General features: G+C 38.8%; 3 protein-coding genes across 5 annotated transcripts; all 3 read left to right on the forward strand.

Moving 5' to 3' along the window:
• The first annotated feature begins 266 nt into the window (after positions 1-266).
• gapdhs (glyceraldehyde-3-phosphate dehydrogenase, spermatogenic) lies at positions 267-8070 on the forward strand. Its single transcript, XM_077598310.1, has 11 exons — positions 267-366; positions 4923-4981; positions 5213-5309; positions 5519-5625; positions 6302-6392; positions 6471-6589; positions 6682-6763; positions 6898-7049; positions 7129-7291; positions 7376-7473; positions 7579-8070. Exons 2-11 carry the CDS (start codon positions 4953-4955, stop codon positions 7646-7648), a joined length of 1008 nt encoding a protein of 335 aa, XP_077454436.1. The 5' UTR covers positions 267-366; positions 4923-4952; the 3' UTR covers positions 7649-8070.
• Positions 8071-10266: 2196 nt separating this feature from the next.
• tmem147 (transmembrane protein 147) lies at positions 10267-14556 on the forward strand. 2 transcript variants are annotated; one of them, XM_077598606.1, is made up of 8 exons: positions 10267-10403; positions 10737-10839; positions 11405-11474; positions 11552-11617; positions 12094-12230; positions 12325-12409; positions 12549-12670; positions 13494-14556. In XM_077598606.1, exons 2-8 carry the CDS (start codon positions 10763-10765, stop codon positions 13612-13614), a joined length of 678 nt encoding a protein of 225 aa, XP_077454732.1. In that variant the 5' UTR covers positions 10267-10403; positions 10737-10762; the 3' UTR covers positions 13615-14556. The 2 variants fall into 2 exon arrangements, with proteins under 2 accessions (XP_077454732.1, XP_077454733.1); XM_077598607.1 differs by lacking the exon at positions 10267-10403 and adding an exon at positions 10496-10528.
• Positions 14557-16975: 2419 nt separating this feature from the next.
• Positions 16976-25050, forward strand: sult2st3 (sulfotransferase family 2, cytosolic sulfotransferase 3). Of its 2 annotated transcripts, none has more exons than XM_077599479.1 (6): positions 16976-17378; positions 21016-21224; positions 21316-21442; positions 22382-22476; positions 22565-22745; positions 23388-25050. In XM_077599479.1, the coding sequence occupies exons 1-6, from the start codon at positions 17237-17239 to the stop codon at positions 23531-23533; spliced, it is 900 nt and encodes a 299-aa protein (XP_077455605.1). In that variant the 5' UTR covers positions 16976-17236; the 3' UTR covers positions 23534-25050. The 2 variants fall into 2 exon arrangements, with proteins under 2 accessions (XP_077455605.1, XP_077455606.1); XM_077599480.1 differs by lacking the exon at positions 16976-17378 and adding an exon at positions 17806-18046.
• Positions 25051-25553: the final 503 nt, after the last annotated feature.

Consider the following 25553-nt stretch of genomic DNA (forward strand, 5'->3'; position numbering starts at 1 on the left):
TACTGTAATGTGTGAATTAAACGCAACTGAACTTGTTTTCAAGCAGGACTCAGTTGCGATGTGATCATTGTTATGTGATTCCCATTTTCTATGCGGATAGAAGCCGCAACATGTCTTAATAATGCAGAGGGGGACTGCGCCAGAACAAGAGTGACAAACTAGCGTTAAAATTTCGACATAATGGCGGACGACGGTGGTGCGGCCGTGTGAGAAGCCGCGTTCAGAATGGACGCTGGTCGCAAAGGATGGCGTGACGTCACGTCGCCATGGAAACCCGGCCATTGAGGCACGTGTCATATATAAAAGCGGAAGGCGGTCTGGTAGGTTGCGCACTCACATTCAAGGAAGCATCCGTCAGTTGTCGAGGTAAGCCTTAAGCCGACTTTAGCCCTTAATCAACACCATTGAGCAGCACGCAACGCATATTCGACGCATTTTGTTCTGCTACGTCGAATACGTGCTTTGTATTATCATTGCAAAAACATAGAGGTCCAAAAGCTATCTTACGTGTACGTGTCGGTGTAAGTGTTGAAGAGAGACTCATACACGCGTGCTTATTCTTCTTGGATTCAGAAGATGAATGGGCGATATTGCGAATGTTCAATGTTTTTGTTTTGTAGTCGGCTTTACTTCTTTCCGGAATTGAGGATAACATCGAGGATGGGATGGAGGGGATGCAGTTATGGCGCCGGGCTGTTGTGTCATCCATGCGTTCTTGCATCATTTCGGTCCTCCTGATTAATTTTAAATCATCTAGAAAACTAGTTTTACCTGTATAAATAATAAATAACGCTATGCATGTTTGCCTTCTTATAATGCTGGCTAGCCTTGCTGCATGACATTGGTAGCTCCCTTTGCGGCATCTTTGCGGAAGTGTACTAGCGTCCATGTTACGTAACTATGCAATACTCGACATTCTCATATAATTGCAAAGAAATAGCTACCCACAAATATCGTTTTCGCACTTACAAATGCTTGCTCGTTGAATATTTTCATTTTCCCCTGAATGCCGCGGCTTTGAGGCAGTTACATAGTTAAAATGTTTGCGGGAAAGAGCTACGTGCTTCTATGTCTTACGGTTATGAAGTCATGATGCGCTTGTGTAAGGAGACATTGAACGCAACCCTTTGACGGTGTGCAGATTTTTTTTATATGATGTAATTCACTTTTCACTCTTTCATGAACAGAGCCACATCGTGTATGAGCATTTATATCCCGCTCTTGTTTGCGTTCTCCCTATAAAATCCCTCCTATGCGCTTTACTACTGAAGTAATGGTCTACAGATGCAGCCATGTAAGGCCTTGTCTCATTGCTGAAGGTCATCAATCCAGCTGGAGAAGGTCAAAGCACAGACATGCAGCTGTTGTGAAAATGTAGATATAAAGCTCGGTTTTTCCTCAACTTGGATAATTTCAAGATGGATCATAGTCAACACTGAATAAACATAGCAGGCAGTATGGCAAAGGGGGTATGTTGCCCCATTGGTTGTCACGTTTTCCATAACTTGACCACTAGAGGGAAGTGTTGTAAAATATCTGGGATAGGTTACAGCACCCCTGCAATCTTCGTAAACTTAACGGAAATTGAATATGAATGATATGTAAAATGTAATTAATCCAAATAAGGCTTTTCTGTAAGAAGTAACTGATTATTCTAAAATGTGCTGATTGAAAGGTATTCATGAAAGAGTAAAAAATGTGACAACCGACCCCACCCTCCTACAGTTAGTGCTGGGGATTTGCTTGGCCATATTACTGTGAATAATAGTAAGCAAATTGCAAATTTTTAAATGAAAATATATTTGTTTTGTGTGTTCCTTAACTGTTAGAAACTTTGATAACAGATTCTGTTAGTATTCATTTACAATACCTGTAGTTATAACATATACAATACCCAGTAATTCACTATAGCTGAATTAAAATGCTGCAATCGGGTGGTGTTCTTCGCCTACCTCTTCTGCAGAGTCATCACATGACATGTCCTTTGAATTCCCTGCAGGCTGATAGGCACACCTTTCACTTATTCATGTCTGTGTGGATGCATGCACTGCTAGCTGTCTTATAGATTACATTTCAAATTTTAAAACTTGTCTTAATTTGTTTTTTGGCAAGGCAGAGTCACTGCCACTTCTAAATTTGCACACACAAAAATGTGACAGGACGGGCAGCCGGTCAAAACCCTGAGTAAACTAAACTAAACTTCCAGTGTGTAGCTGCTGATCAGGCATGCCACTGGGACAAAAGAGCAGATGTGCTAACTGTGCGTCGCTGTCTGCAGGATGTGTAAAGCCTGCTGATTGTGCAGCCAAACTGTGTGTGTGTGTGTTTTGGACAAAAATGTGGCAACATGGTGACAAGAGGCTACAGGAACGTTGGGAGAATTACAGTTCTCTGTTGTAATTAAAAGAGTAAAACTGCAACCAAAGTATTTACTTATTTACCGTGGGAGGTGGACCACAAGTATAAACATGATCTTTCTGGATCTTCATCCTGGCCTACAGCCATTTGGTACACTCCAATGGAAAAGTACAATTGGAAAAAAGGGTGTGGCATAGGGATAAAAAAACAATGTGAGAGATTGAATAGTTAAGAGAGGCTAAGAGTTTGACAGAAAAGCTGAGGAAGGGCATTGTGTTGACATTTTGTTGTCTCGAGAGGGGTTTTCACAAAATAATTGTTGCCCGTATCGACTACTCTTTGCTGTCCCATACAACAAGGAATGCAAGAGTGTTGATGTGGGTAAACCTCATGGCCCCTCCAAATCCCACCCACCCTTTTTTTTCACAAAATGGGTCACAGCTTAGAGGGAGGGTTGTGTGTGTGAAACGAGCCGGACAGGACTGACAAAGAATTCTAAAAAGGAACAAATAATATGATAGCATGGGGGTGCTCAAGTTAGCCATTCCTAAATTGTACCGCTTATTTTAAAAAAGATTGCGTGGTATGCTGAACTGTAGTTGTTAAATATAGTGTCCATAGTTAGCGGGGATAAGATCCACCACCCGGCGACCCGCATGAAGATAAGCAGAACAGAAAATGAAAGAATTAATTAATCCTGGGAAAGTATTGTAGACATGAGATTGAATTTTCTGGCCTTGCTGGGGTTAAGTAGCTACTGTGATATCAGAAAAAGATGGCCACCAATGAGACCATTAGAAACCAGTGAAAGCTTCCTCATTGAAATTTAATGAGGGTCATCAGATTGTAAACTGCTGTTCACAACATTTGACTTCCTCAACCGTAGCACAATGCTGCCTTTGAGCACTATGTGACGTAATGTTAACGTGAGCGTGTGCGGAATACAGGATCAGTCAGTGTTTGTCATTTGATTGAATTTAAAGTGTAGACAGCAGTTTTTAGTAAGTTTGCGGGAACTAATGCAATGCTTTTCAATGCTAATTTAGGATAGGATATATCAGTTTAATAAAAGATTCTACATTTCCATATGTAAGACCTGAATAAAACCCCTTTAACCACACGGTCTCTAGTTGGGTTTGAGTAGCTGCACTTGATACCGGCACATTTTCCACATTTGAACGGAGGTAGTAACAAGGCAGCTAATGTACTAAGTGGGCTGTACTGATAGTTTGAGATTACAAAGACTTTCTGATTGACGAGTTAGTGAAATACTTGTAGTTGAAGTGTTCAGTATTTAACCAGTCTTGGAAGAAACTGTCGTTGTACTGCATAAAAGTACAAATAAAAATGAATATAGTAGGAATAATGACTTGGTAAAATATGTTGACATGAATGCTATTAATTAAAAAATCTAACAGTAACATAACATGTTTTCATAAAGTTTTTCCCTCATTTTATCGAGTTAGCAATACAACACTTTATATTTAGTTCCCTGATTATTATCATTCAGAAAGCTTAGGTGGGGCAATGCGGAAAATCTCGAGACAAAAGAGGAGAATTCTGAGTTTTGTAAACACACAGGGTGATTCATAGGTAGAGGTAAAAAGAAAAAAATCCAGTTTACATTAGTCCATCTTGTATTTACCAGGGTGTAACATGATGCCACACGGTGGACAAGGTGTTTCAAATAAATCTCACCACCAAACATCAGAAAAGTCATTAAAATCCACATCCCCCTCACTAGTGGCCTCAATAGCCCCCCTACTTTGGTTGACACTTTACTGTGAATGTGTTACGAGCTCTTTATATGAAGTATTCTCATAATGGGTTTTACTGGGTTAACATCCTGTCTAAGAGGAGTGAGACATACATAGTCACACCACAGTTAAGGAGATTATAGTGGTCTAAAATGACATCCAATCGGAATCAAGGACAACCTGCACTCCCAGGCTGAACAGGTCATTGCTATCGGTTTAACAAGAGCGGTTAGTTTTACAAAGTAGCTTGCCATTTTATATACTGAATGATTCCAGGCCAGGTTCTCTAATACAGAAGAAGTCTCGGAACACACTCCATATTTATTTAACGAGATCAAACAAAATACTTCTATTAAACTGTAATAAAGACATAGGCATACTTGACACAGGATAAGAAAAATTAAAGGAGACTAAAAAAATTACAGCCACAGAAAAATGCAGGACAACAGAGCTGAGATAATGCCAGCCATCATGTCTGATCTGGTTGAAGTTCAGTGACGAGTTCTCCAAACATGTCCATGCATGCACCAATACCTCCACATAGAGTAGATTTATTTTCAAAAACCCCTCTTCTTTCCGCACAGCATTTTTCTCGAATAGCAATGAAATACTGCTTTTAAATTCAACTTGGTGAGATGAATGCGTACCACATAGGTTATATAATACGATAAAGCCTACTTTGGTGTCTAAGTAAATGTATTTCACATCCATAGCCTAAGATTTCTTACTTTGATATGTTGATTTTTCTGCTTCTTGTCATGCTTTTATCAACTGACTTTCTCATGTTAGCTTTTGTCTTCTTTCCAGGTATCAAGGCACCCCCAAGGATCAGCAATCATGTCAGATCTCTGTGTTGGAATCAATGGGTGCGTTAAATGAAAAATTTGGTTGTAGGATTTTATAGAACGTACCTTGGTCCATCTTTTCTGCAGCCAAATGTGACACAATCTCATCACAATGTTCATGTTGCATTACTTAAAGTTCAAGTTTGGATTTCCCAATATTTTTCATGAGACATTGCCAAGAGATATTTTGAAATGGAGTTGCATCCTAGGAATGACTATAAATTGGAACTAACAATGTATTTTTTTGTTTAGCTTTGGTCGTATTGGCCGCCTTGTGTTGAGAGCCTGCCTTGAGAAAGGCATCAAGGTTGTGGCCATCAACGACCCCTTTATTGATCTGCAGTATATGGTGAGAGCATATTATGACTTGTATGAAAATGAAATTCATATTATTTCAATTTATATATATATATGAGGATGTAAAACATCCCCATTAGGCCCCTTAGCTCCTATTCACATACACATGACAGTAGTATCTACTTTATCTGACTCGTCATTCAGTTCAAATGTGTTTTCATTAATTCTGATATAAGGAATATCTATGCTCCTGCCTCTAAGGTCTACATGTTCAAGTATGACTCTACACATGGCCGTTACCATGGAAGCGTCTCTGTCGACAATAACAAGCTTATTGTGGGGGACCAGTCAATCTCTGTCTACCAATGGTAGGTGCCAATGGTTTAAACTCTAAATTACCTCTTCCACTTGTGATTGCTTATTTGAAGTAAAATTAAACTGGATTTTTTTCCCCACTCACTTAAAACGTGCAAATATATTTCCGTGTCATTGCCTCTCAGCCGAGTTGAGTTGATGGGTACCAGGATCAAAGTTTGATGAAAAATGAGGTTGCGTTTCTATGTTGTAACGAAGCCAAATTTAGATCAACTCACTTTGCAAGTACTTTGCTTTTTTCAAAGGCAATTGCTAAAGAACCTGCATTTGAATATGTCTTAAACCAGGTCACACCTATGGTATGCTTATAACAGTGGAATAATGGTCGTTTTATTTAGTTGGCACCACCTGTATAAAGTAGAATCCACTATTATTTAGGTAGCATTTTTTTCCAGTTGCTTATTAATCTCCTAAGTGAATTCTGGCAACGTGTAAAGGATTTGGGTCACAGGAAATAGCTGCACCTGCATCCTTTGTCGTTTTCATTCTCCTGTGGGCTGGCCCCGACATGTTGTAAAAGACAAAAGGGAGTATCCAACCTCATAGTTTAAGCACTAATTCTAACTTCTTAAATATTTCCCGTTTGTGTCGTCTCTTTCAAGAAGTAGTGATGAAATATACCTTTCTATTAATCATAATATGTATTTTTTTTTGCTGATCTCAATCTAGCATGAAGCCTTCTGAGATCCCCTGGGGTAAATCTGGCGCTAAGTATGTCGTGGAGTCCACTGGAGTCTTCCTCAATGTGGAGAAGGCTTCTGTATGTATGTCGATCCAATACAAGCCTGCACGTAACAGTCAGTTTTCTAACACTTACCCTTTTTACTCATGGACTTAGGCTCACATCAGTGGTGGGGCACAACGCGTGGTGGTTTCAGCTCCATCACCCGATGCCCCCATGTTTGTCATGGGTGTCAATGAAGACCAATATGATCCCTCCTCCATGACGATTGTCAGGTAATATGATGACACAAGTGCTGTGTTAGTGCAGGTCAATGACTCAAATCCCATGACTTCTTACCAAAGACATGTTATCTTTTTGTTGACAGCAATGCCTCCTGCACCACCAATTGCCTGGCTCCCCTGGCCAAAGTCATCAATGATAACTTTGGCATTGACGAGGCTCTCATGGTAAGCCCCAATAAGAGGGATTTACAGCAATAACAGCTAATATCAGTGTATTTGGAAATTCACCGACTTTGTAGATGTTTTGATAGTAGATCCAATGATGGTATTGAATGCTAAGCCCATTTTTCATTGTGCAGACCACAGTCCATGCCTACACAGCCACCCAGAAGACAGTGGATGGCCCCAGTGCCAAAGCTTGGCGCGATGGCCGTGGCGCTCACCAGAACATCATTCCAGCCTCAACTGGTGCTGCCAAAGCTGTTGGCAAAGTCATTCCCGAACTCAACGGGTGAGGCTATAAAGTATGAATCAATTCTCGCTGTTTGGTTAAGAGGCACAAATAAGTAATGGTGTGTATTTGTCTCCAGTAAGCTGACAGGCATGGCATTCAGGGTGCCTGTGGCTGATGTGTCTGTGGTGGACCTGACGTGTCGCCTGTCCAAGCCTGCATCTTATGCTCAGATTAAGGAAGCTGTCAAGAAGGCTGCTCAAGGGCCCATGAAGGGAGTGCTTGGTTACACTGAGGATCAGGTGATGCATCTTCACGTCAATTTCTGAAATGTTTTACTTCGATATAATTAGCAAACACTGATTACCTGTATTGTTTTTGTGCAGGTTGTGTCCTCTGACTTCATTGGTGATACCCACTCTTCCATCTTTGATGCTGGTGCTGGCATCTCTCTCAATGACAACTTTGTGAAACTCATCTCCTGGTTAGTTTTCTGTGTGCATTTGTCCTCTACTTCAATTCATTTTTTACATAAAGCACAAAATGCATTTTCTGCTCTCATCGTTTATTCCTTTGTTCCCTTTTCTAGGTATGATAACGAGTATGGCTACAGCCACCGTGTTGCTGACCTTCTGTTGTACATGCATTCTAAGGAGTAGAAAACTTCTTGTGCTTATAGCACGTCCAGAAAGGGACCACCCCAAAAATGCTTGTATCCCATTTCTCTTTTACATGCAGGCTCCATCGATTAAACCTGTCACGGGATCACATTTCCTTAGCTTTTCTGTACAAGTAGAACGCAGAAACTGTGTTGAGTGTTCTGATTTAATCTTGTCTTTTCCTTTAATAATGTCATGACTGACCAGTGACAGTATTTGCATCTGTGTGCCCACGCCCTCTTCACCTCACATTGCTACAGTAGATGTGTTGTTATGGCTCAGTACTATCGTTACCTGCTGTATCCATCTCATATGTTGGTGTCTTAAACGGTTATTCAGCAGTGGGAAGAGAAAGGGCAGAGTGACTGTAACTCGTCTAGAGAGTAATGAGACAAAAAAAAATAAAAGTTGAAAATCCAAAAGATGTGTACTCTCTGTACCTAAAGATGTGTACTCTCTGTACTTCTGCACACTAGATGCAGTATACCAGGTTTTCAGTACCGTAATCACAACAGCTACAGGCTGGATGGTGTGTATCAGTGTTTAATTAATATTTGTGTCTCTAATGTTTGGACCCACATGCAACACTTGGTGAGGCCCAAACATACAAGTCTGCTGCTGATCTGCTAGCGAGTAAAATATATTAAAAGAGTTCACTTTTTCTTAAGTGTCTCTGCTGTGGGCCCATGTGTAAGGCAGTGCTGGATTAGACAGCCATTCATTCAAGTCAGATAGTGATCAAACATCTAGATGGCAGGTGAGCTATATGGGTCCACACGGCAGACACTTAAACCAGGGTGAAACAAAAAAAAAAAATCTTGGAGAAAGATTCATTTAATTATTCTGTAGCCCAGTCAGGCTGGCTTGCCAGGCTAGAAAGTAATGTCTTATGTACGGTGACTTTTAAATAACACCCTGCAAAAGCCATTTGCCCTTTGGCGAAAGGGTGTTGCAGATAACAGTAATATGATGTATGCACAACAAACATTCCCAATTGGGTGGAACAGGTCGAACCACTCTCCCAGCATGGGTGAATAGCAAAATTCCAAACTTGAGAAAAACTTAAAATGTTAACTTCAAAGGCATACAATCTATTTTATTCATCAAAAGCTCAGTGGAGACCCACCATAATTAACTGATGTTTCCGTTTCGCTTGTGTTTAAAAATATAGTATTATATATAGTATACATACACACACACTAGAGTAAGTATTATATATATACACATACGCACACACACGTACATACACACACAATAGAGTAAGTATTATATATGTACACATACGCAAGCACACATACACACACACACGTACACACATATACACACATACATACACACACACGTACATACACACATACATGTACACACACAATAGAGTAAGTATTATATATGTACACATACGCAGGCACACATACATACACACACATACACGTACACACATACACACATACATACACACACGTACACACACACACGTACATACACACACATACATACACACACGTACACACACACGTACATACACACACATGTACACACACATACACACAATAGAGTAAGTATTATATATACATATACACATACGCACGCACACGTACATACACACACAATAGAGTAAGTATTATATATGTACACACGCAGGTACACATACATACACGTACACACACATATACACACACACACACGTACATACACACACACATGTACACACACACAATAGAGTAAGTATTATATACATACACATACGCACGCACACGTACGTACACACATACACACATATACACACACATACATACACACATATAGACACACACAAACATACACACATACACACACACATAGCATCTCATTTTCTGAACTGCTTTATCCTCACTAGGGTGGCTGGAGCCTATCCCAGCTGACTTTGGGCCAAAGACAGAGGACACCCTGAATTGGTGGCCCGCCAATCGCAGGGCACAAGGAGACAAACAACCATTCACCCTCACACTCATAGAGAGTCAAAGAGCCACACTTTACGTCAGAAGCATCATAAAAAATAATCTAATATGCCAATTTATTTTTTAAATGTAATTTATTATTTGTTTTTAATGGGCCCTGATGAATTTGAGTCTGCTTTAAGAGAGAATAAAATAAGAAAAACTTAAAAAGTGGCAAAGAGCTACCTTATATAGAAAAATATGTTCAGAAGCAAATAGCCGCATTCATTTTGCACGGCAGCCACATGCTGCTCGAGAGCACGACAAATGAACAATCTTCTAGGTCAGGGGTAGCCAAGTCCGGTCCTCGAGAGCCCCTATCCGGTCTGTTTTCCATGTCTCCCTCCACCAACACTCCAGATTCAAATAATCAGGATTGGTATGAAGCTTCTGGACAGCTTGCTGATGAGTTGATCATTTGATTCAGGTGTTGTAGAGGAGGGAGATATGGAAAACAGACTGGATAGGGGCTCTCGAGGACCGAACTTGGCCACCCCTGGTCTAGACCATAGATGATTGTTTATTTATTGTTGTTGTTTTCCATAGTTCATACATTTGTGTAAAACTCGCCTTGAAATGGCAATTTAAAAAGATGATATATATTTTTTAAGTGTGTTGCATCCCTTATTCTTGTATACTACTGGACTTTGAACACGTGCAGTGGAACGTTTAACAAACGAATTACTTTTACACTGTCGGAAGAATTTTAAAGTAGTACAACGCCCATTTCCGGTTGTCATTCTGTGCTGCATGACTTCTACTCCGTTATAATCATTTTAGTAAGTGACGTCTTTTCAATACTGATATTCGTTCTATGCTGAATGTTTCTTTAATTTTTGAAACGCTTATATGCATATCGCGTTCTTTTGTGGTTTGATGGACATGACGGATTTAGTTTTACCCAGTGAGTGCGATCAAGCCGGTGCCTTTGGTATCTCAGATACTACGATCAAATTATTTTCATTCACATATACCATAAATGTAATCTATTGAATCGAAAATTTCAATATAAATCCAGCGATGTTGTCAAACATTGTGAATGTACTCTACGCATGTCGTTTGGTATGCACTAATATATTTTTTCTTTTCTTTTTAAATGTGTCTTTCAACAGGCCAGCGGATTATTTGAGTAGCCGTCATGACCCTATTTCATTTTGGGAATTGCTTTGCTTTGGCGTATTTCCCTTACTTCATTACTTATAAGTGCAGCGGGCTGTAAGTGTCTCTCTTAAATATGTGCCTAATGTTCATACATCCAGTCAACAGGATTAGAATAATAGTAAAAATATTATAAACAAAAGGAGCGTTCAAAGGGTTTAGGAAACCTTGGAGAATCCAAAATTATCTACTGCCTTAAAAGACTGCAGTAAATTAAGTTTTTGGACTGTGATTGTACATCACCAGTTTTGGTGTGAATTCTTCTGGATAAAAAATAGCAACTCAATTATGAAAGAATTATTCATGTGTGGCCTACCACAAAGTTTGTGCATTTCAGAACTGTGATTTGGAACAAAATTGCCATAAGCCTTTCTTTATAATGCAAACTACAGTTTATCATTTTGTAGTTATTTTGTTGTATGCTTTAGTTCCTTCTACTGGAGACATCAAACTAATCAGCTTATTGTCCTAGCTCTGAGGGTCTGCATAATCTTCTTTGTATTGTGCATAGGGTGGTACACATGGAATACTGAAATTGAGGCTTTAAGTATTTAAGAAGCAGTTCAAACTTGATTCCAATGTTTTTAACATGTCTTCTTCATCCTGTGTATCATATTGTTAGTTCTGAGTACAATGCTTTCTGGAGGTGTGTCCAAGCCGGAGCTACCTACCTATTTGTCCAGCTCTGCAAAGTGAGTGCACGCTTTATTTCCCCTACATAGCACTGAACATGTCTGGGTAATGATTTGTTGTTTTTCCTGTTTGTCAGATGTTGTTTCTTGCTACCTTTTTCCCCACCTGGGAAGGAGGAGCTGGAGTTTATGACTTTGTAGGGGTAAGTTACCAAGTGACATCACAGCTACTCACAAGGCACAGCATTTAGTACATGCATACCAAATTTTATATTCAAACAATAGGAAACATTATGCATTCATAATGATAATTAGAATGAGCTATGCTGAGACTGACTTAGACTTTTTATTTGTCCATCCTCATCATGCTGACTATACTTTATGGCTACGCCAACTTTCTGTCTTGTAAAGTGGCCCATTTTCCTACTTGATGTAAAGCAAAGCAAGCAGACAGTAGCATTGATGTGATGATAACTTCCATGAGGCATTTTGTATCTGTACCAAACTTTAATTTATTGTCGCCTGGCACATATGCCACCCATGCCAAAGGAGTGTTGGCAAAACCTTGTTGTTATTCTGTTGCTTTTTACTTTTTTTGGAATTGTATCATTTCAATATGCCGAGAGGTTGATGACAGGATAAAACAGCTAAAGCCGTTCTTTCTGTGTTTGGCTGTCAGGAATTTATGAAGGCAACAGTTGACCTTGCAGACCTTTTGGGACTCCATCTTGTCATGTCACGTAATGCTGGCAAAGGAGAGTATAAAATAATGGTGGCTGCTATGGGCTGGGCAACTGCTGAACTTGTAATGTCAAGGTAAATTGTCTTTTTCCTTAAAAAAAACCTTACTAGTTTGTTTTTTAAACAAATGAGTTTTCATTTAGCTAGTGTGCCTACTGTGTTTCTGTAGATGTCTTCCTCTGTGGGTCGGAGCGAGGGGAATTGAATTTGACTGGAAATATATCCAGATGAGCTTTGACTCCAATATTAGTTTGGTGAGTGGCTGTCATTCACGTTTTATCCACTTGGTGTCTCTCTTTCTCACGTTGCCCCTGTCATTGCAGCACAGGCTAACAATTCATTTGCGCTAAAATGTAAAATGTTTGTATTCTTCCTCTTTCTCTCTGTATACAGGTCCATTATATTGGTATGGCAGCAGTAGTGTGGATGTTTACACGATATGACCTTCCTAAGAGCTTTAGGCTACCTGTTACTGTTCTTCTGGCACTCTGTGTCTATAAGTCCTTCCTTATGGAGTAAGTGAACCGTTCACATACACATTATTGCATAAATACAAACCAGAGTTTGGAGATTGTTCAAATTAAAATCATATCCTCAATGAGCAACTCCAGCATCTTTGTTCACAGTAAAAGTCCAACTGTAAACGTACTACCAACATAATGACACGTATGAATTTGCTTCAATGATACAAATATAACACCAGCACAAAAGTGTGCAATGAGAATTCTTTCGAAAAACACCGTAGTGAAACAACGTGTGCTGGGTAAGGTGCAAATAGAATAACTACATATTATGTGTAGTTGACCATAAGGTGATTGTCGTTGAGTGGACAAATCAATAACGCTATTGATGGTTTTCCAACTTCCTGTGAGCGGCAGTGTAAAAAAATAAAATAAAATCACAGCTCAAACTCCAAACATAGACTGGTTCATAAACTCACTCTCCATTGGCAGCTATCCCAGACTAGCACAACCTATGTTTCTGACATTCATACACTTTTAATACAATTCCTTTCAGATACAGTCAAGGTAGAGTCCAAAATTGTAGAGTTGGAACAATATTTATTAACACAACTGCACGGGAACAGCTTTCTAAAAAGAAAAAAATAGTTTTTGGATTCAAATACTAATAATAATAAATGGAGAGGAAATGGTTTTAATCATGTTTTTTGTAGCAAGCTGTTCTCTTGTGTTACATGGATTGTTGCAAGAGTTTTAGCCATAATTTATACCCTCAAAGGTCTCAGTAACAGGTTTGTGTCCCTGCAACCAAGCAGAGATATGACTGCTATTTTCAGCAAACTATAACTATAAATTGATTTTATGTTTATATGTGCAGACTGTTCATCCACGCCTTCCTCCTGGGCAGCTGGACCGTGTTGTTGGTGAAAGGTGTACTGACTGGTGCCATCTCTCTCTGCTCACTTTTTCTCTTTGTCACCCTGGTACACAGTAATTAAGTCAACTGTTTCACACCTACACTACCAACTGGTACCGTATTTTTTAAGTTGTAGGTCACACTGGAGTATAAGTAACACCAGCCAGGAAATTTACAATCAAAGGGCACATACATAAGTCATAATTTGCAGGGAATTTTATTTTATTAGCAACTAAGTGCTAACTTTATACAGTATAGTAATAACATGAAAGTGAAGAACAGCAGCTAACATCGCATGTTAAGTTTTTCATTCAACTGTTCAAAACAGTCCAACTCATTTGCCGAACATTTGGTGCCACTCCAAATCACTAACATTAAAGTCTTCATTTTAGTATCACTTCTGAACAGTTGTGCAATTTCCTGAAAAAGAGAGCATGCCTTTAGTGTCCTTATGCTTGTCAGTGAGGGAAAGAAAAAACAAGTCACACCCAAGTACGAGTCATAGTTTGAGCAAAACTATTATAGCGAGTGTGATTTATAGTCTGGGAAGTACGGTAATTAAAGCACCTCATCCAGGCTTTGTGATAGAGCATTTTTTTATTATTATTTTTTGAGTGACTCTGCGTTACATCATCATTTGTATCGATTGAAACCAGATTTTGTTATAATGTGTACATTTGTGAATCATTGTCATCGTATGTAACGTATCTTCAGCCTTTTTATTGAATAGATTATGAACACATTCATGTATTACTTTTATATGGATAGTTAAAAATATGACTATATACAAAAAGTTCAATAATACTAACTCATTATGAACGGATAATTAATGTTTTACAATTATGTTTTTCTTTTTTTTTTACATCAAACTTCAATTAAAATCAAGTCTGGATATGATTAATACTCTCAGAATTGTCATTACATAATCTTTGGTTGATGGCCTATTATACCTTACCCATGTAATTGTTAAATTTTAAAAGATTACGTTGCAATGAGATCTAAATAAATTAGATTTTTTATTGTATTGATGTATTATACTGTGGTGGTTTTGTTCTATGGGGTTGTTTATTTTGGTCATGGTAACTGGGCTGATTTCAAGCATGTTTCTGGAAGGGTAAATGTCAAAATCTCGATTGTTTCTAAAACCGATTCAATATTGATGAATGAAAATCCTTGTCCATAGCAAATTTCACCCCCTTAATGGACTTTTATTTTATTTTTTTGAATATCTGCTCCCTTATATGATCAAAAATCATATAAACCTGCCAAAACTGTTACTTCATCATTAGATAATGTGTACCTAAGCCGAACAAGCCTTGTCCCTTTGGGATGTAATATCATGTCTTGAGTATTTATTACTGTAATGCTCACCATCCAGTGCACTCATTCCTCAACCAAAAAAAACAAGTCTCACAAGTGTAGTGTTACTGCACTTCTCTGATGAAGAAAGAACAAAAATAATAGATTTGAAACTACTGATAGATCTGAAAATACAACTTCAGGAACAGGTTAAGAAAGAGTAAGATCAATTTAAAGGAAATAGGTTTATTACCGGACTGCGTCTTATATACAGGCAAAACTGACAGTTGTCAGCAGGACTTTGAACAGATACGTTTCAGTCATTTGCAGGGCAAAAAGTAATTGATCAGTGTCGAACAGTTGAGTATTTGTGCTGACATGTCAACCCAATCACAAGATTAAGATTGATTATTCAGTCAGACAGTTGAGTGTTTATGCTGACATGTCAGCCATTCACAATTTGTATGAGAACAATGTTTTTATACTCACAAAAACTGATATAATCTTACAACTACTTGCACACTGAAGGCTAGTGCCTAATATCAGTTGTGGTTATCTGCATTATTTACTTTGGTGGTTTTGGTAAAGAACAGTACAGCAACAACAGCATTTATAATTGAAAAGACCCCTGCAGAAACTTGCACTGCAGGATTAGAAAGATTTCTGGGCCATGTTTGTGGTTTGGTGAAAAGATTGACCAGGCAATTTTATGCACTTAATGAACAATGAAGGTGGACAATTATTTAAGATTGATTATTACCGGAATCAAACCACAAATTATTTGCCTCTGCCAAGTTCAGCACATGCTGCATGTCAGTTTCTTCTGCCCCACACCCAACTTATCTCTACCTCTTCATGCTTGGGGGAGTCAACAAAGCTCGCATTCTTAACGGGCATCAATGCACTTCCCTGTTCACTAATTCGAACATGTTCACTTTCTCCATTCACACACTGATTTGTGCATGCATGAGAAACAGTTGCTGGGAAACACTAATAGCTACGTATTCCTTGCACATTCCACATAAAATTAAACAAGTGTGATCTTGGGGTCAGAAGGGCAGCGGCTTTAACTAGAAGTCAGGAAATGTTACACAAAATTAAAGCGTAAAGTAAATGTGTTAGTTTCTAATGTCCTTGAGTATTCAGGGAAAGCCTCCAATGGTAGAGAAATATAATAGCACACGTGGACATAGTTTGTTATATCACTTCAACACATGGTGAGTTCATTGAAGGCCCTAGAAAGTTGGATGTATTAAGCGTAGTAGTGTCTCGGCCCTCTCGGATAAAGTAGGAGGAACTTATTTTCAATCACATATGCTACTAAACTGACGACCTCAAAGAATGAGTGGGACGTGACATGGTTTATCAGTCATCGTGAAGATTTGCAGTCAGCATGTCGTGGCCCAGCTACATCACGTACCATGGCCTGGCCTTGCCACCTGGCGCACACTCTGAAGAGAGCTTGGAATATGCCCAAAATTTTTCCGTGGAAGACACAGATGTGTTTGCGGTGACTTATCCTAAATCAGGTATTGCGTTGTTGATTTCCCTCTGAGAATAACATGAAAACATTCTATATGAGTCGGGGAATAAAGAGATGTCCATGTAGCGGTTAAGGTGAATTTAATCGGCAGTGACATAATGCATGTGTCAGTCAAAGTGGAGGATGGGTAGGGGGGGTTTTGTTATGATAGTGTCTAATTATTAGATTTTTAATTCATTTTATTTAAGAATCATTTGTGCTACACTTTTATTTGGTGAATAGGAAACAGCAAAGTACAAATTCAATAGAACTGTCATTATAATAACAATTCCATTGATCGTTTTGATTCTATTTTATGAGGGTTCAGTCCAATTTGAAGTGTAATTATTTGGCATCTTAAATAAACTGGGTATTAATAGTAGTTTAATTTATGACCTGCATGCATGGTTTAGAACAGTGTGACCTGACATTTATAATCCTATCTAAGACGTCGGAAAACATAGTATTTTGTAGAATTCAGGGGTAAGTGATCGTGTCTGATAAATACCAAGATCCATAAATCACCAAAATATAATTCCCAGTTTAGTGTGATCTTTCCACCCTCTTTTTAACAAGTTTTGGCGAGTAGCATTCCACAATTCGGCTGGCAGAAGTTGAGAAGTGTGGTGGGTAGTTGCCTTACCCTCGGAAAAATGCCGAATGTTAAATTAGAAGCCGTATTGTTTACTCATTTTGAACCTAGGATGGTGAAATTAGCTATTTTTGATTCCTAAAAGAGAAATTGAATAAGAATGAAATAGATGCTGTCTAAATTATGTTAAAGTAAATACCTCAAACTTAGCAAAATTTCGCGTTCCGATTTAGTTGAACGCATCACTGCTTCCACCTGGCTCTTCCCGAAAAAGTTGGTAGGACAAACGTGATGGCTACAGAAGAGATTTATTTTAAGCACCATGAACTCCTGTTGCCAAAGGAAACCCATTCTCAAGAAAGTCTCACATTTCTCGCTCGGGATTTCTCGTTTAAAGACGACGACGCGATTGCTGTCACGTACCCCAAGTCAGGTTAGTGTTACTCAGCACGCCCCGCTACAATTTTACTTTTGTGGTCCTTATCCATGTTTATACCGCAGTTTAATATCACAAACTCACAGACAGGGGGAAGATAAGTGCTCGTGCAAATGTTTACCAGCAATGAGTTGTAAAATCACAAGAGTTTTATCTAGATTATATGATCAAGTGTGATGCTTTTATTTTGGTAAATAACATCATCACAAAAGGTGGTGTTGCTATGGGACAGTTTAGGGCAGGAATGGCCAAGTCCAGTCCTCGAGGGCCCCTATCCAGTCTGTTTTGCATTTAGGGATAGGGTTAGAATTACGGTTAGGCACAGGGGTGGCCAGGGGTTAGGTCCTCAAGAGCCCCTATCCAGCCTGTTTTGCATTTAGGGCTAGGGTTAGTGTTAGTGTTAGGGCCAGAGTTAGGGTTAGAATTAGGGTTAGGCATAGGGGTGGCTAAGTACGTTCCTCGAGAGCCCCTGTCCCCTGTTTTCCATGTCTTCCTCCACCAACAGTCCTGAATTAAATAATCAGAATCGGTGTGACGATTCTGGACAGCTTCCTGGTGAGTTGATCATTTGATTCAGGTGTGGTAGAGGAGGGACATATGGAAAACGGTACGCCGGTCTTTTGGTCGCCGATCTTTTGGTCGCCGGTCTTTTGGTCGCCCGGAAGGTAAGTGATAATTACCATTTAAATCGTTGCTCAAATTCCCTAAATACAAACTGCGAATTACTATTTAGTCATACTTAATGCCCTAGTAATTATTAGGCTAAAGAAAAGCTCCAAATTTCCCGGACTTTTATTGTTTTTTGTTGGAGAACTTGTTAAGACCATGACTGACGTAGCTTCTTAAAGGGACAACGTATGTACATACAAACTCTTATACACTCACACGTCGGCTCAGTGAAACTGCTCATGGCCATTGTTGGCTTTTATTGATGCGTAGACCGTGTTGTTTTACCTTGTTTTGTCGCCGGTCTTTTGGTCGTCGGTCTTTTGGTCGCCGGTCTTTTGGTCGCCCGTTGTCTCGGTCGGGGCGACCAAAAAACCGCGACCAAAAGACCGGCGACCAAAAGACGGTGACCAAAAGATCGGCGACCAATCGACCGCACACGATGGAAAACAGACTGGATAGGGGCTCTCGAGGACAGGACTTGGCCACCCCTGGTCTAGGGCTCAGGGGTGGGTAAACTATTCCAGAAAGGGCCGCAGTCGGTGCAGGTTTTCATTCCAACTCATAAAGAAGACACCTTTTCACCAAACTTGTATCCTACAAGTTCAATCAGTGGATTTTAGTCAGGTGCTTCTTGTTTACTGCAGAAATCTCATTGGTTTAACTCTCTGTGCTGGATCGGTTGGAACAAAAACCTGCACCCACAGCGGCCCTCGAGGAACGGTTTGCCCACCCTAGGTCTATGCCATAAAATAAAAATAAAGTCAGAATAAATTCAGTGAAAATGTCAATTCAAGTCTCATCTCATCTCATTTTCTGAACCGTTTTATCCTCATTAGGGTTGCGGGTGGTGCTGGAGCCCAAAAAAGAAAAAATATCTTGTGCTGTTCCCAGAATTTTAAGGCAACTCAGCTTTCCTATTTCAATTCTTTTTCTGGGGTGCTTATAACATTAGTTTTTATTTATAAATCATTAGCCACCGACTAATAACATGATTAAATAACCAAAGAGAACTACATCTTACTAGGAAAAAAAGTAGTTCATGTTCATGCATCATTCATATTACAATGACAATGTTGAACTATATTATAATTGATCTATTTTGAAAACAAATCCAAAAAATTACCCCATTGCTTTATAATCGATGGAATCTGGTGTATCTTGTTACATCTATGTTTTTCCTCTCCTGTAAATGGATTATTCCCTAAATTGAAAGGGATGGTAAAGTCACATTCTGCTTCTCTACAAATGCTAAATGATCTTTTGATCACATTAAAGGGCTTAAAACACACCCTGAATCGGTGGCCAGCTGATCACAGGGCACAAGGAGACGGACAACCATGCACAATCACACCCATACCTAGGGGCAATTTAGAGTGTCCAATCAGCCTATACCATGCATGTTTTGGGAATGTGGGAGGAAACCGGAGTGTCAATTCAAGTATCATTGTAAATTCATTCATTTATCCATTTATTTTCTGAACCATTTGAGACTTTGAGGTCGACGCACCAACCACTCGAGCCACCGGGCAGCCGGGCCGCCCTCATTGTAAATTAGAATAGAAAATAAAATTGAATCCTGGATTAATATAGAACGTAACCTTGCTTCATTCAATTGAATAGCAACAATTTGGTTTCTGCACGTGAAAGTCATGGACATCAATTTGAAATGTATACTTATACTAATTATTATTGGCACGTGAGCAATGGTCCCTCTAATTTTTTGTTTGTCTGGGCAGAAAGACAACCTCCCTGAGAACAGTGAGTACCAGTGTGAGCAACATAATCATTGCTCGCTATGGGCACACACCAGTATCACACCTGCCATAAGCAGGTGCATGTCTACTACACATAAATGATTCAGTAATAATAAAATGTAATGATTAATCCAGGTCAGTCCACCTGTGTTGAATTTGCATATTCTCCCTGGGCCTGCGTGGGTTTTCTCTGAGTACTCCGTTTTCCTCCCACATCCCAAAAAGATGCATTCTAGGCTGATTGGACACTCTAAAATTGCCCCTAGGTATGGGTCTGAGTGTGCATGGCTGTCCGTCTCCTTGTGCCCTGCGATCGGCTGGCCACCGATACAGGGTGTACCCCGCCCCTGGCCCAAAGTCAGCAGGGATAGGCTCCAGCACCCCCCACGAGCGATAAAGTGGATAAAGCGGTTCAGAAAATGAATGAAAAAATATCTATGAATAAAACATCTTCATAAATGCCATTAGAATATGCACAAATCCGACTTAATTTTCACCTTATTTTACACATCTGTCCTTCTCACTTCTCATTCTCGTTCAAATGACTTTTCTGCTGAATGTGTCACTTGAGATAGTCAAGTTTCCATTTATATGCAATATTTTTCCATGATTTTGCTTTGATTTATTTAATAAGGGATAGCACATATTAATGAACATATTTATATTTATGTTAATGAACATTTATATGTAAGATTGTAGCCGAGGGTTAGGGTAGTAGTCCATTGTGTAGGTTGAAGAAAAACGATCACATATACTAGACACACACGCACGCACACGACCACACACAGCAGATTTAGACAGTTCTCACCTGAATTCGCCGCTTGTTCTATTTGCACAGTAAAGTAAAAAGGAATGTATCAAGAAATATTAAAATGTAATTTAAAAAAAGATAGAAGGGCTGTAAAACATAAGAGCGGACAGAGCTACTGCCACTGGCTGCCGCATGAACGGCGCCATCATGAGGAAAGAGGAAAGAGGAAAAAAAAGTTTGGATTTTATTTTGTGCCCGCCATACGATTGCTGCTGCGCGGAGAAGACGAGAGTAGTGCGCAATTGCGCATGCGCGCAGCTTAGAGGGAATAACCAATGTAATTAGGCGTGGTGGATTTGTCAGATGATGATCTGTACCTTACGTCATTGTTTAATTCTCACTGAACAAAGTACTTTTTGGATGCAAATTGTGGAAAAAAACACAATGATTTATTTTGCAGGTACTACCTGGATGCAGGAGATCCTCCCACTGGTGCTGAGTGAGGGTGACTTGACGCCGATCCAAACCATTCCGAACTGGGATAGAGTTCCCTGGCTCGAGGAAAATAGACTAAAAGAAGTTGTGCATCAATTGTCTTCTCCACGTGCGCTGGTTACACATTTTCCTTTCCAACTCATGCCGCAATCGTTCTTCTCCTCCAAAGCCAAGGTAGGTTTTTGTTACGAAATACATTACTGTTTGTGCCATTACCAAATGCAATGTCATTCTGTAACCTAACTCAAGTTACTCCATTCTTCAGGTGATCTATGTAATGAGGAACCCCAAGGATGTCATCGTGTCTTCCTATTATTTCCATCAGATGGCTGCTTTCCTTGAAGACCCTGGAACTTGGGAGGAGTTTATTGACAAATTCCTGGAAGGCAGAGGTTTAGTTTTTAAAATTATATCTTTCTTTCTGGGGGAATGCTTTTCTTTTCAGACTATCTGGTCACCTAGTTGCAATGCCCACTCTCTATGTCCAAGCACTTGTCATGGTAGGAATGTCCATTGTCCTTTTCAGAATAAGAACTCATTAAGAACATTTGCATGAGAATAACAACACTCTACCAAAATGGAGCAATTCCTACCACATTATTAAGTGTGTCACAAAATGTTAATCCTTTTTCAATTTATGTAATTTATAGTTATATAGTGAAGATCCAAGATGATTTTTTTTTTGCCAAAACTGAAATTAAGAAAACTGAGCTCCAAAAACGGAAATACTAAAAGTAACTATGATTAATTCAAACGAGGTTTGAAAATCTGAAAAAAAGAAAAAATATGCCTAATTTATGTTTTTATGAAAAAAAATCTATGAATATAAACAAAAAAAATTAACCACCCAAAAATTACCACAGAGATTTTTACAAAGCACAACATGAAAGATCAAACAGTCATTAATTTTCCGTTCTGTATATCCTCACAATGGTGTGAAGTGTATCCCAGCCAACGATGGGAAGTCGGCGAGAGACATCTGGAATTGATTGCCAACCAATCACACGGCTCGATGATGTTCATACTCATACTTAAGGCATAACTTAAGGACAATCAAGATTAAACACAAAATAAATTTCGCTTTTCACATACACATAGCAAACATGATTCCCTGGATAATAGGATCATATCTTATAAATCAGCACAGTCATCAATTCCTGCGAGCTATAACATAAATAATAAACTTTTTAAATACTGCAATAATTTTTGGAATTATCCTTAGGCCAATGACCCTTATTTTGACCTTCAACACATTTTAACTTGAATTCAAAATATATTTCAAACAATTTTATTCCCCAAAAATGACAAAATGATGTGTTTTATGTCTTCAGTGATGTTTGGCAAATGGACTGACCATGTTAAAAGCTGGAAGCACACAGACCTGGGAGACAGAATCATGCATATCACATATGAGCAAATGATTCAGGTAATAAAAAAATGGCTTTATTTTTTTTCTTTAGTCTATGTTGCACACACACGCACACAGAGCATTGAGAAACGCTCATATTTTGCAGGACCTTCCTGCAGCTTTACGTCTTATTGCCAATTTCCTGGGAAAGAAACTGAGTGAAGAAGTCATTAAAAAAATAGCCGACCATTGTTCTTTCAAGTCCATGAAAGTCAACATCATGTCCAACTTCAGTTTGGTTCCCAAGATGTATATGGATGCTGACAAATCTCAATTCCTTAGGAAAGGTGAGACTACACTTCTCCTTTCTTTCCTTACATTTTACCATTTTTTGTGAAGGCACCTTTTTCCATTTAACCGATACGCCTACTATCTGCAGCTCGATGACTGAGTAGTCAGCCAAAACCACATCATATGTTGGTTTCAGGGTTTGAATACTTTGCGCATTCTGAGTGCAGCTTGCATAATGCCTACATTGCTTTCTTAGCTAAGTTAATGTTAAGCTATTTGTCCATAACTGTAAATAGCTGCTTGAGCCATCAACCGTAAATCCTGATAAGGAATAGCGCATGAGAAAAATATATGGTTTTCTATTACTAACGGGGAATAATACTGGATATCAGTGCTCAAAATGTCGTTTACTTTATTTTTCAGTTATAATTGTTCAATGAACCAATGAAAAAAGAAAAAAAAGGAAGTCAGACAGACTCACCTGAACAGAACTTTACTTTATTTGTTTGTCCATCCATTCATTTTCAATACAGTTGATCCTCATTACGTTTCCAGTCGGTTTCAATTAATTTCCCTCCATAATGAATATACCAAATGAGTTAAAACAGAATGCAGAAAAGGCAACTTGATGCAAAATTATTGTCGTATTTTCTGATACACTGTCTGAATCTATTTATAAAATTTCATCTGTGGCTTAGGTATTGTTGGAGACTGGAAAAAACATTTCAGTTCAGAACAACTGGCCCATTTCTCCTCAACCATTTACAAGGAGCTGGAGGGGGAACATTTCACTTTGCCATGGAACCTGAGTGACACAGCAGAGGTCGCAGATGTGCATACATAAGTGTCACAGCAATACATTCAGAATTAGATTGTCTTATTATCAAATATTTTATAACACTTTCATAGTGAGCATCACTCCCCATTACCGGAATTTGAGTACAATGATGGGACTGAAACTTGAAGCTTCATTAACAATACCGTATGCACTAACTGGCCTCTTTATTAGGTACACCTTCACAGTAATCCAAAACAAGACCCACACACTGTATATAAAGGAACTGGGTCACAATCTACCGACTGTTATTTCGTAGCTTAGATGAAAATCAGGTACATATTTCTACAATAATATATTTTTAATAACTACTATTTTATCTTGTTTAACAACGTAGAGTATCCTAAAATGTGATGATCAAATTATTCGTGCAAGTGCTACTTACATTTCTGTTTTTACTGTATATGAGGTAATACATTAAAATATTTTTTTTCCTGGGATTGCCCTACTGATTGATTTAGATCTGGTTAAAGATTCTGATGTGGTAAATCGTAACCTGTCACCTGAACAAAGTACTTGGATGCAAAGTGTGGAAAATTGGCACATGACAATGAAATCATCCTCCAATAAGTAAATACGAAAAAGTATGAATCAATGTCAATTTAGTGCAGTCCAAGCCTGTGGAATATAATGGCAGTTTAGTGTATCTGAGTAAAGTGCAGCCTCTCCAATACTTCTACTTACCAAATTATACGTATAAGAAAGATGTATATTTATGCAAGAAAAAGATTCACACACATTCTGTACATTGGCATAATTAACCAATAGAGGGCAGCAGATGGCCTTTTTAAAAAATATCTTGAAGAATTTGGATAAAGATTATGGGCTGATATTTTTGTCTTTAGAAACTGAACCTGAAAATGCTAGCTCATATAGGCCTACATGCCATATTAAGCAACCACAATTTAATTCCGAGAATAATAGACAATGAGTGCTTGGAATAAAATGATTTTCTTTTGTATGTATTGACATGTAAGGTAAGTAAAAACTCACTGGCAGTGCAAATTGATGGTCTTCGTGACCTACACAGAAAAAAACACCCAGAAACAGGACAGGCAAAAAGGAAAATGAATACATTTTAATACGTAAATATGATTACTGCGTTTCCATTATTAAAGCACAATTTAAAGCTCTGATAAAAGTGTGAAAGGTGCAATTTGTTAATAATTTGTTTTAACTTTCATAGTTATCCAAAATGCTCGACAATTGGGTTTCCCACAAAGTCTTGCTGCAAGTGGTGGTGTAAAATGGAAAAAAATAGGGTTTTTGCCATACTTAATAAATTAAAGTAGAGCAATAGGTTGCAGAAGTGTGGTTTTCTGTTGTGAACCACAGAGGAAGACCTGTGGACGACCCTGATGTATAGTTGATATGCTTTATGAAGTTAAAGTGTCATGAACATGTTTGGGTGCTTAAATGGGAAACCAATACTAGCATACACGCGCATGGAAAAGTTTGGTCTTCCTGTATGAAACCAGGTTCTTTCACATTGTGCACATCTTTAATAAAGGATTAAGACTTCTGGACGTGATATTATACCTATCTTAAAATCTCTGTTCTAGTTCAGCTCTTTGGTGAGGGCGTTAGGGTGTGGGTTCACAGTCATTCCGTTCCAACCCACCCAAACACACCTTTACAGAATGTTTGTATACTGAGTCACCGACATTCTGGTGCAGAAAAGAGTCTTCTCTAAACTCTTGCTGAATTGGAAGTATACAACAGTCCCAAATGTATGCAAGATGAGCAAACGCAACTATGATGATTTTATGATATCAGGTGTAATGTGTAAAAAAAAAAACTTTTATGACCACATTTTTGATAAATACATTTCAACTTTCCCTTATGTAATTTGACTGTATGAGTGGGAGGCCCTTGTGTATGTGTCTCTTATCTGTCCCCTGAGTCCTGACACTATGCTATTACATTCAATTACATGGTCGCCTATTTTGTCTGTGTGTGTGTGTGTGTCGGGGTGAGTGTGAGAGAGTGTGTGTGTATTGCAGACCTTGTGGTGCCTGCTGTGGGACAC

This window comes from Stigmatopora argus, chromosome 4, assembly GCF_051989625.1.
Source record: "Stigmatopora argus isolate UIUO_Sarg chromosome 4, RoL_Sarg_1.0, whole genome shotgun sequence".
Classification (NCBI taxonomy): domain Eukaryota; kingdom Metazoa; phylum Chordata; class Actinopteri; order Syngnathiformes; family Syngnathidae; genus Stigmatopora; species Stigmatopora argus.